Source organism: Dreissena polymorpha, chromosome 12, assembly GCF_020536995.1.
Source record: "Dreissena polymorpha isolate Duluth1 chromosome 12, UMN_Dpol_1.0, whole genome shotgun sequence".
Classification (NCBI taxonomy): domain Eukaryota; kingdom Metazoa; phylum Mollusca; class Bivalvia; order Myida; family Dreissenidae; genus Dreissena; species Dreissena polymorpha.
In genome coordinates, this window is record NC_068366.1 from 33,490,925 (window position 1) to 33,503,447 (window position 12,523).

At 37.3% G+C, this 12,523-nt stretch overlaps 1 protein-coding gene across 1 annotated transcript; it reads right to left on the bottom strand.

The window, feature by feature from the left end:
* Positions 1–1,509: 1,509 nt before the first annotated feature.
* Positions 1,510–7,119, bottom strand: LOC127853700 (uncharacterized). The gene is made up of 2 exons (XM_052388429.1): positions 6,102–7,119; positions 1,510–2,507 (listed from the first exon to the last, which is right to left on the bottom strand). The coding sequence occupies exons 1-2, from the start codon at positions 6,466–6,468 to the stop codon at positions 2,218–2,220; spliced, it is 657 nt and encodes a 218-aa protein (XP_052244389.1). The 5' UTR covers positions 6,469–7,119; the 3' UTR covers positions 1,510–2,217.
* Between the last annotated feature and the right edge of the window lie 5,404 nt (positions 7,120–12,523).

Consider the following 12,523-nt stretch of genomic DNA (forward strand, 5'->3'; position numbering starts at 1 on the left):
AAATATCAAGTTGCTATCTTCAATATTGCAAATGTATTCATAAAATGAGCGATTTTGGCCACATATATTTGACCTCTGACCTTGAAAGATGACCTTTACCTTGACCTTTCACCACTCAAAATGTGCAGCTTTATAAGATACATATGCATGCCAAATATGAAGTTGCTATCTTCAATATAGCAAAAGTTATTGCAAAATGTTAAAGTTGGCGAACAGACCGACAGACCAACAGACAGACAGGGCAAAAACAATATGTCCCCCACTACTATAGCGATTTTGGCCACATATATTTGACCTCTGACCTTGAAGGATGACCTTTACCTTGACCTTTCACCACTCAAAATGTGCAGCTTTATAAGATACATATGCATGCCAAATATGAAGTTGCTATCTTCAATATAGCAAAAGTTATTGCAAAATGTTAAAGTTGGCGAACAGACCGACAGACCAACAGACAGACAGGGCAAAAACAATATGTCCCCCACTACTATAGTGGGGGACATAAAAACATCCGAAATTAATAGTTTTTTTATAGCGTCCTTTACATTTGAATGAGTCGGAATGACACAGGCTAATAAGGCTATTGACAGGTAGACGTCATTTTTGACATGTTTAGAACTTTGAGCTTTTATAGGCTAAAAACATTATTTTGAATGACTTACATTACAATCGTGACGGTAAGAAAACATATGCAAATTTATGTTCAGTTCTTAAGGTTTGTTGATATGTTTGTTGTAATTTGTTTTATCTGCTAATGCAAACTATTACAGTAACAGTATACAATTAAATGTCCAAAATGCAATGATTAATGTATTTCCGATGAGAAATATAATTTTTTCCCGCTGCGTAATTAAAGTAAGCTTACTTTAGATACATGATAGGCCGACAATTTACATGTATATAAATTGACAAATATCAAACGCGCTTTAACTAAAGAGCAAAGTGAAACAACAAAATATGTAACATTTTAACAGAATCAATAGTACCGGTATACCGCATAATGTATATCTGGAAATCTGATACATACCAGGTAAATTGCATTTAATGGGTATTAAAATAGTATTACATCCACGATATATTTAAACTTATTTAAATATATTGTACAACAAGAGCTGTCACCATAGGATGACTTATGCCCCCTATAAAAGCTTGACATAAGTTATGAGCTTTTTTTCGAAACCTAAATGCAGATTTCGAAACCTAAACGCGGACCCTTAGTTCAAGGTCAAGGTCACAGGGGTCAAAATTTGTGTGCATATGGAAAGGCCTTGTCCATATACGCATGCATGCCAAATATGAAATTGCTATCTGAAGCAACATAGAAGTTATGAGCATTTTTCGAAACCTAAACACAAAGTGTGACGGCTGGACAGTCTGATCACTATATGCCCTCCTTCGGGGGCATAAAAATGACGTTATTTTTTAATGTTTTAAAACAAATGTTAAGTAATTGTAAATTTACAATACATCAGCTGTTTCAAATTCTGGTGGGATAAAAAAGAATAACAAAACCATTAAATTCTAATCAATCAAAACGCATACCGTATTGATTAAACATCACCATACACCACCTTTATATTTTATATTTTAGTAGTTCATAGCATGATCACATGGATCACGTCTCATTAGTCACCTCACTGATTGCCAGTGATATCTTATACAACTGAAGTTTGTGGTCGCCTTTTTCGTTGTTTGACACTGCCAGCCTTGTGCCATCCTTTGACACACATAAATTATGCTGCGAGGGTTTTTCATATCCACTGGGTAGGTACCAAGTAAGTCCCCATCAACACTCCGGTGCACGATGGAATTCTTATTCTCACTACACACCAGCACTGTGTCACCAGGCATTACACAGCAACCATGAGGTTCCTGTATGTTCTCATGAGTGACTGCTCTAGACGTGCCCTTCAAGGTGTCGTACATGTAAACTGTATGAGCGAACCTGTCAGTCAGTACTAACGTGTTCTTAGACTGGACATACGTGCACATACTCTCATTAATTTTGTACGTCTTCATAGGAAACATCAGGAAGTGATCAAAGTCAGACTCAACCCCGTCCACTGAAATATTTCTAGCAGGACGGGGATCATCAAACGCACTCGCGACCATGTAAGATGGAGACATGCAACATATAGCCTCAAACTTTGATGATGTTTTGAACTCCCTCGTCAGTCTGATGGTATTGTCTGCACTCACGGACAGGAGACATACTACTTAATCACCATCACATGTTACATACAGAACATTATGAGATACACATACTACGCCAAGCGGGTGATACTTGAACCTGTGCTGTGTTCCAAGTCTCTGTAGTCGCTCATTCAGTATGATACATTTGTCGTTCATTTTATCCACCGCTACCAGTCTCCCGTCAGGAAGGAAGTCCAGTCCACTGAGGCCAGGCTCCTTCTCGTCATCTCCAGTCTTGCTTAGAGCCAAGGACACGAGCAGCTTCAGTGCGACTGGCCTTGGTTGAGATGATAAGCTAATGGGACTGGTTTCCACTGAAATAATAATTTATAATAATATGAATTTTAATCGGCATAAATTGAGAGCAAAATTATTGCAACTGAGAGGGTATTTTAACGCTCTGTCAACAATACACGTATTTTCCAAATCATTATCAATCATAATCATCATCATTATCATCATCATCATCATCATCATCATCAAATTTTCCAACGACCCACGTAAATTAATCAAGCTTAATCAAAGGGCTGAATTGACATTTCATTTGTATTAATTGCCAGTGCTGAATTGCTTTGTGATAAACAGAAATACAAATAAAAATTTACTGAAACTGATGTAAAATTTTGAATACATGCACAGTCCACATGCAAATTGAACTATATCATGTATATATGACTTCCTATCTACATAATATTTATTAAAATGTTAATGATCATGTTTCGTGGTTACAAAGAAAACTTTTTATTCACCCCCGGAAACCCTATATGCCGTCAGAAGTTGGATGTGCTAGGAGAAGTTGCCGATAGATTTCGATGAATTTCGGTAGGGTAAGTAAATCCTGTTCTATAATTGTTTAAAGGCATTTTTGAATTAAAATATATTTTGGTGTATGCAAAGGAGGTATTACCATGTATGTTAGAAAAATCCTGGTTATTAATATTCGGGATTTATTGAAATATGGCTATTTAAAGTCAATGATGCAGGGATTTGTCACATATTTTGCACTTGATTCACAAATTTCTTTAAATTTTCATCGAAATCTATCGACAACTTCTCCTAGCACATCCAACTTCTCACAGCATACCGAGTTTCCGGGGGTGTTATTCATTTTTGTAATATTGGATAAGGTAAAACAATTGTGTTCTTTGTTTCCACAATCATTGCCAACAATAGGGTAGGACAGGTAGATTGACCTGCCTTTTTTCTTCTGATAAAGCATTATTAACCTTTCATCATGAAACACAATTTATCCAAACTTCATTAAGTAAGTTCAATTTTTTCTTCGTATGTAAGTTACTTAACCAAATGTGATCGAATTAAGCACTTCAATCGAAATTCCGAAAACTCAACCAGAACAAGAGGGCCAAGATGGCCCTAGTTCGCTCACCTGAGAGGAGTCGGTTCATTCAATCTTTACCAAATGTCAAACTTTACCTAGATATTGACCAGACGAACATCCTGGTCAAGTTTCATCATTATTGATCCAAAACTCTGGCGCAGTGTTTTTATTTTTGTAAGATTTGACCTGGTTACCTATATTTTGAGTTGACCGCCCTTACCAAACATCAAACTTTGCTTACAAAAATAAATATGACCAAGATTCATAAAATCTGAAAATTGTGACCTCTAGAGTGTTTACAAGGATTTTGTATAATATAATGAAAATTTGGACAATCTAAGGGCAATAATTATGGCATTTATTATGTGATTTTGCTCATTATCAAACTTGACTGAGATCTTTCAGCAACTTTGATAAAGAATGCGTGAGAAATGTGAATGCTAGAGTGTTTACAAACATGGACAGCGGACAAAGACCAATCCTAAAACCTCATCTGAGCAATCAGGTGAGTTAAAAAGTGTGTTTAACCGATCTGAGCCATTTTTCAAATTGTCCAAGAAATCAATAAAACCAATGTATTGACTAAGTTTCACGATGATTAGGCAAAAAATGTGACTTCTATAGTGTTCGATCACAAGGTTTCTCTCTAGTCACATATTAAGGAAAACTGCCCCACCCCCCCTGGCTGCCATTTTTTTAGCGATCTAGACCATTTGCGAACTCATCTGAGATATATATAAAACCAATCTTTTCACCAAGTTTCATGATGATTGGGCAAATAATGTGACTTATAGAGTGTTCACAAGCTTTTTTTACTATATAAATATAAGAAAACTGCCTCCCCCGGCAGCCATGTTATTCAACTGACCGCAACCATTTTCAAACTCAACTCTTGTATCAAGGAAACAAATGTTCTGACCAAATTTCATGAAAATTGGGCCAAAAATGTGACTTCTAGAGTGTTCACATGTTTTCACTATATACATATAGAGAAAAATGCCCCGCCCACTGGCGTCCATGTTTTTTCCACCGATCTGGACCATTTTCAATCTCGTCCGAGATATCAATAAAACCAATGTTTTGACCAACTTTCATGATGATTGGGCAAAAATTGTGACTTCTAGAATGTTTACAAGGTTTCTCTTTAGCCAAATAAGGAAAACTGCCCCGCCCACTGGCGGTCATGTTTTTCAATGGACCGGAACCACTTTTGAACTCAACCAACATATCATTAAGGCAAACGTTTTGACCAAATTTCATAAAAATTGGGCCAAAAATGTGACTTCTAGAGTGTTCACATGTTTTCACTATATACATATAGAGAAAAATGCCCCGTCCACTGGCGTCCATGTTTTTTCCACCGATCTGGACCATTTTCAAACTCGTCCGAGATATCAATAAAACCAATGTTTTGACCAACTTTCATGATGATTGGGCAAAAATTGTGACTTCTAGAGTGTTTACAAGGTTTCTCTATAGCCAAATAAGGAAAACTGCCCCGCCCACTGGCGGCCATGTTTTCAACGGACCGGAACCACTTTTGAACTCAACCAACATATTATTAAGGCAAAAATTTTGACAAAGTTACATGAAGATTGGGCATGAAATGTGACTTCTACAGTGTTTACAAGGTTTTTCTTTTTTTTGACCTAGTGACCTAGTTTTTGTCCCAGCATGACCCAGTTTCGGAACTCGATCGAGATATCATAGGAACAATTCTTCTGACCAAGTTTCATGAAGATCGGACAATCAATGTGGCCTCTAGAGTGTTTACGGACAAATGTGGACGGATGGACGGACTACGGACAAAGACCAGTCACAAAAGCTCACCTGAGAAATCAGGTGAGCGAAAAAGTGAGGGTTGGCAAAGCAAACAAAATAGGTTCGGTCGGGTGAACAACTTTTGTTGATGAAAAATGTATGTTGTAAATTTTAGATATCCGAGCATTTGATGACAAATTGTACACCCTCAATCTTAAGTTAATCTCTGGTTAATCATATACAGAATACCATAAACTGCATAAAGACCTGAATAACATTAACAGAGGATTTTTCACTGCTAATTCATGTAAATGTTTCATAATAAAGTATTTCCGGAATTCAAATGTGGCTAAGGAACACACGGGCGCATGGACCCACGGGCAACGGACACTGGGCATAATAAGAGCTCAGATATGCTTGACTTGAGCATCACGTTTTTAGCTGAGATTTAACCTGCTAAGCTTCATAGTATTAGTAACGATTTATATACATCAATATTCTGCATTATTACTTAAGTATATCCAAATAATGCAAAGTGATCTTGTGACATTTGGCTTAAGTAACGTATAATACATACGTTTGCAAGAACTGTACATATTTAGCTTTAGAATGATGGTGAAATATAACGTATTAATACCCATGTATATATACTCCTTACTGTGGGTTATTCAACAACACACCATGATAGAAAAATATTATTTTTTAAACAACAATTTGCACCGCATACGGCTCCATATTCTCTGGTCTGCATCGACAAATACGGCGATTAAAATTAGACTGAATGTTAATTAATTTTTCAATTAATTACCTGACCTGTTGCCATCATAATTGAGTTGTATGAAATTGCTTCCCAACTCAAGGAATGAAGTCAGCTCTTTTGAAAAAGACACTGCAACTGTTGATGCAACTTGAATCTTTCTTTGGTCATATGCGTTTGATTCCATTGTTTTACGTCTCTCCTTGATAAGTTCCGAATAAATATATTGTTGACTGGGTGTTCTGCGTTCTAAAATGATACAACACATTGACAAGATTTTACTTATTTCGTCCTTAACTTTGGACGAGTCATCACATGTATTCCTCATTGGCATAGTTTCTGCAGTTTTAAATTCATTTGCCTCAGAAATTAATTTCTGCTTTGCATCTTCAAATAGTTTTATGATACGATCTCTCATTTTATCCACTTCTGAAGCTATCTTTGCAATGGACCATTTAAACCAGTTTCCGACTGCTCACAATCCGCTTTAATAGCATCAGCCTCGGATTGCAATTCTACAAACGATTGTTTTAATGCTTTAAGCTCGGGTCGTGTTTGTCCGGATAATTTGGCTATTTCATCCACCTGGTCACATTTCCTGTGAATGAGAACGCATGAACTGCAACACAGCTTAGAATGATCCTGGCAGAAAAACTCCATTTCTCGCTCATGCTCGTGACACTTGTCCATTCCATTCATGTCGATTATTTCAGGCGCATATTTATTGTCCTGTAAATTGACAATGTTATGCTGACCTGGTTTATAGACGGTATGTGGATTTTTGCACGCATCACACAGATATTCATCACAATCTTTGCAGAAAACCGTAGCAGTTTTTGATATGTTGGTTTTCAAACAAGGCTCACATGATTGTGTCACAGTACTTCCGCCAATAAAATCGCCTGCATTGTCTTTGTTTGAATCCCGAAATGTTCTAGAAGCCATTGTGAACTTACGTTTAAACCGTTTTCTACTTTTGATTTAAAAACCAATGTTTGCACGTTGAATTAATATGTAAAGTTTTACTTCAAACTTTATTCAAATGAAGACGTCGATTGTAGAAGATAATAAAAAGCTGTAAAAAATACAAAGACTAGAATTACTCACATGTAAACAAAGACAATTGTCACTATCAAATGCACAACAGAACATTACCAGAAAATAGAATCAAAGCGCTGAAGGCACTGAAGTTCCTTTCTATTGCATAATCTTAGACGCAACCCAGTTTTCAAAATTATGTTATAGCTTTTTATATCGCAAGTTTGAAATGAACACAACCCATTCAAATTTATAAAGAGTGTGTCTTAAAGCACAGGTCGAGATGTGTGTGCACTGTATATCTTCATATTTATTTTATAGTAATGTAGAGATAAGAGAGACAAAATAACAACAGTATGTCTCTTTTTTTCGCAATTGGTTGCTGCATTGGCAATCATCTTTAAAATTTTGGTTGCCTTGCTATAGAATAACAAGTATCGAATCATGTTCATGTTGTGTTATGTGTATCTAATACTTTATTTATTTTCTTTAAATTATTGACCAATAATTTTTCGGACATGACAGACTTTTAATGTATCATGTCTTGTTGTGAGCCTGAATTGAATAATTTCCTAGGCCTAATTGATCCACAGTCCCCAATTTATATTCTTTGTTTAATTGGATTGAGTTGTTCAAGCTTTGAAAAGGTTCCCAGCTTTTTAGCCCAACTGTAACCAACTTTTGATATTTAGTTTCCTGGGCTTAAATCTATTTGCCCCAGGCTAACAGGCAACCACTAAACATGTAAGTTATTCATGATGTAAATTCTGACAGTGTATTGAACTCATTCAATTTGCAAGTCTGAAGACATAAAGTCCAGGACCTTTTCACTTTTTGGTAAATTGACAAAATTAAACTATGTAATAATTTGGAGAGTTCTGTTGTTGTCGTTATATTTTTCATACTACGAGGATTGCTTATATAAGTATAAAATACGTCTCTCATTGTATGAGCACGGATGGCCGAGTAGTCTAAACGTTAGACTTTTGCTCCAGGGGTCAGTGGTTCGAGCCCAGTTGAGGGTAACTTTTCTTGTTTCTTTAATTCTAATCAGTATTTTTTTAATGGAGCTTTTAATATCCAATGTTTACATTTATTAATATTAAGCATTTAATGACAAACTGTGAAAAGGTCCCTTTAAGTGGTTTTGTAAAAAATGCCACAAGGTTAAAATTAAGAACTCATTGGTTGTTTATTTGATTTAAAAGTGATTTGCCTTGTCGGCGAAGTGTTACTTTGAAGTTATAATCACTTTTATCCTTTTTTTCAAATCATTAATAGAAAAGATAATTTAAGCATCATTTTGGAAAACATTACAACAGGGCTTAATGCATGTGCATTAATTGTCATACCAGTAACAGAGAATTTCTTTAAATGAAAAACACCATAAAATCAGAAAGTGTCCTTCTTGATTAGCTTGTGTGCATTGCACAGGCTAATCAGTGTGCAAAGGCTAATCTTGGACACAACTCACTTGACATGCATTAAGTCACGTTTTCCCTGAAAGCAGCAAATATGTACATGTACAGATTTCAATGACAAACTAGCCGATGTCGTCCAACAAGCTGTTAAACACGTGTTACTCCTATAAATATGAGGTCGATTTACATCGAAGCGGGGTAGCTTACGTCTAATTATTTGGACTAAACACGTGTATATTAATTACATAGTAATACACACACACCTGTCTGCAGTGTACCAGTGGTTAAGTATAAAACAAATAACAAATATAAACAAGACAGATTATTGTTCCTAGCGTAGCTATTAAAGGTGTTTATCGTTCCTAGCGTAGCTAAAAGCAGACTGACTTGAAACGAACACTCATAACCTTAGTCCTTCGCAAGCGAAGAACTAATAACTAATTGGATTATTGTTCTTGTGTTCAATGAATTACTCGATGAAAGAAAGTTAGCTTTCTTTCATCTAAATAAAACAATAAAACATTAGGCTGTCCGTTACTGAAGTATACATACCATTATCATGGGTTGATAATAGAATGTTCTCAACCAACATCATCAGCATGGATGCCGCCGTCAAGGAGTGTTTCGGCCCTTTATCCCATAAACACTCTAGTGGCAGTGGGCCCACAATGGTGATCAATCACTGTGTGTCGGTTGATGCTTCCAGCTCTTCGATCTCCTCTCGTTTAAGCCACAGCCAACTTGACGCCCTCTTAGCTGCTTGGCTCAGTCTCTGGATAGCCCCCCTTCTGTCTCTGCCAGTAGCCCCAAGTGCTGTCATCACTCTGCACACTGACTGGGAACAGAAACCTCTTGCGCCGACTTCTACCGGGAACAGCAAAGTACGCCAGCCTCGTTGCTTACAGAGATCTAGGAGCTCTGAGTACTTAGCTTTCTTCCTTTCGTAAGCCTCTTAACACCTTGTCTCCCATGGTACTGTCAGCTCGATGACGATGAGCTTCTTCCCTGTCTCGGATCACAGTACGACATCTGGTCATAGGGTTGTCTGGACCACTTCTGGGAATACAAGTCTCTTCCCCAAATCCACCTCCATGTTCCAGCCAGTTGTGCCATCTAAGATTGGCGACCTGTGTGTCTTTTGTGTTTTACTGGTCTCACCCGTCTTCACGAAAGATATGAGCTTATGAGAAGGGTGGTTCCCTCGTTCCTTCTTGTGATCTCTTTCCAGCCAGTCAGCCAGCTCTCTGAGTACTGAGTCGTGCCTCCATCGGTACCTCCCGTGTCAGTGCTGCAGAGCAGGATGACAGCACATGTTCTAGTGTGCCGATTCTGTCGCACAGACTGCATTTGGGATCCGTTGATGGGAGTCCCCATCGGCATAGGTTGGTTGGAGATGGTAGAAGGTCATAGACAGACCTGAGGAGGAACGAAAATCTCAGTGGTTCGTATTTCCAGATTTCTCCCCAGGTCAACTTCCTGTCTGTGGTGTTCCACGTGGTCCATGTTCCCTGCGCTCCCGTCTCAACTGCCCTATCCTGTCTTGCGCTCTCCTACTCTCTTCTGACATCTGACTGTATCATTGCTCGCCTCTCCTTCTGGTCTGATCCGCCTCCACAATACGGTCTTGGTTGCGCCGATCCCCTGACGTCCAACGGCAGTCACTCTGACAATGTCTTTGTGCTTGAGTTCTCTCCCTGCCCGGCTCACAGACTGTCGCTGAACACTCTTTGCTAGAATGGGTTTCAATCACTGCTCCCCGAATACACTCATCCAGAGAATCCCTAAGAGTCAGCACAAGTCTTTGCGATTTTGAACTCTTCTACCAGTGAAGATAGTGGAAGTTGCAGCTTGTTTGTCTTCCCGTAGAGTTCAATCCTTGTGAAATCCCGTAGAGTCCAATCCTTGTGAAACTTGGCGGTACTCCGAGCCACTTTCTGAGGTGCCTCACAGCTGGTAGTCCTCTCCAGGGCTTCCACTGTCGTAATAGCAACCTCGTACAGCATCAGAGGCCAGAGTAGTCTTGGGAGCAATGCATGCTGGTACAACCAGGCTTTAAACTTCCCTGGTAGTCCACAGTGATCAATCTTCTTGAGGCCATCTTCTACCTGTTGCTTGAGCTTCTTGGTGTTGTCTCGATCTAGTAGACTTGCGTCAAACCATTTCCCAAGGCACTTTATTGAGCTTTTTACTTTGGATGAGATTTCCTCCTACTTTCTAATGATGGTGTAATGTCGGGTGTCAGACTATTCACCCCTAAGACAATTTACCCCAAGAATTTGATTTCCTTGGACAATTCATCCCCCAAAGACAAATGACCCCCATATTTTTATATGATATTTTATTGCCATTTGCTTTTGTCATATTTGAAAATAAACTGTGAGCAGTTTTTTGGGGGTTATAGTTTTGACTTTGCAGCACAATTTTGACGTGAAAATAATAAAATGTAGTATGTTTACAAATGAAAGATGACATTGTGATTTTTGTCAAATGCAATTCAACCAATGTATTTTTCTATAATATTTGTGCATTTGTTTTAAATAATATTATAAGATTACTATTTTATTATCAGTACTTTGTCAAATATTGAAGTTGATTAATTAATTTCATTGAATTCTTAGAATTTTACATTATCACACTTACTTATTTATTCATGTTAAATGGGATAATTAATTTAATACAAGAGCACCGCCTTGCGGGTGCAGACCGCTCATCAATTTTCTTTTTAAAGGTGAAGGGAACTATCTCAATACTTCAATCAAAAATGATGGATGGGTGGAGTGGAGAGGGGTGTATAGTGTGGGGGTGGGGTCATTTATTGCATTATCTTCCAAAAATAAGAAATAAAATTGCAAAAACAAAATAAAAATATAGGGGGGGGGGGTTCTTGGGTTGGATAGTTGCACGGTCTTTCAAAAATAAAATAATAAAAATAAATATTTTTTGTTTTTTAGCCATGTTTCCAAAACAAGAGGGCCATGGTGGTCCTGTATCGCTCCACTGTTTTTTTATGCGAAAAAAGCGTGCAATACGCATGGGTTGAAATGTACTCAAGCATGTGAATTTCTCTTTCTATCCCTCATCCCACTGGGCGCTTAAAGTTGGAAGGTTGAGCATTTTTATATAAGGAAAACGTTACTACAGTGTTAACTAAACAGACTAAAAAATCCGGGAATTGTCGCACAGGTTCTTTGCTTATAACGTAGGTACATTTATCTCTCCAAAAAATATTGTCGTTCTTTCTATTTCACATATTTTAGATGCTGAAGATCAAATCTACGCATGTTCTACAAGATAAATGAAAGTTCCTTCATTCAATCATGAATCTTTTTCCAAAATTCCAAAAAGTGTTTGTGGGTTTCAAAGTTTCTGTTACTTATAAAGTTCATGACATATGCAAAATACCTAATGACGTAGATCACCTGAACTTTACCTCATTCTTGAGGCATTAGTGAGTGTAGCAGGATTGTTAACGTGGTGAAGAAATTGTTTATTGTAATAAAAAGATATTTGCCTGAGGAAACATAAAGTTACGAGTTTTTCAGGTTCATGAGGTGCCGTAAGGCAGTAGGAATGATAACTTTGTAGAGGTTGTTTGTTAAACAAAGTAAATGTTTATGAGACAGAAAATTGAATTATTATTCATCAATATGTTGCGATCATGGCAACACTACTTGCATATGGCGTGAGGTTTAAAGAGATATCATGACAAACAATTAGCTTGACCTAACTTTCCTTTACTTTTTCCATCTGACATTGGTTAGCTGTCATGTTTGTTCTTGAAAAATACTAGGATTGCCATATATTGAAATAAGGTATCTGACCTATTCTCTGATAGGTTGCAAGTAATAGACTTAGCGGCAGTCAGTTATAAACAAGGGGATTGTTCACGGCATAGGTAAAATATACTTTTAATAGATACATCTTTTTTAAGTTGGGAGTCTTCTTACTTTTTTGCTACTGAATAGGAAAATCACTTAATTTTATTGTAACAATTTGTTGTTAAGTTTATCTTGA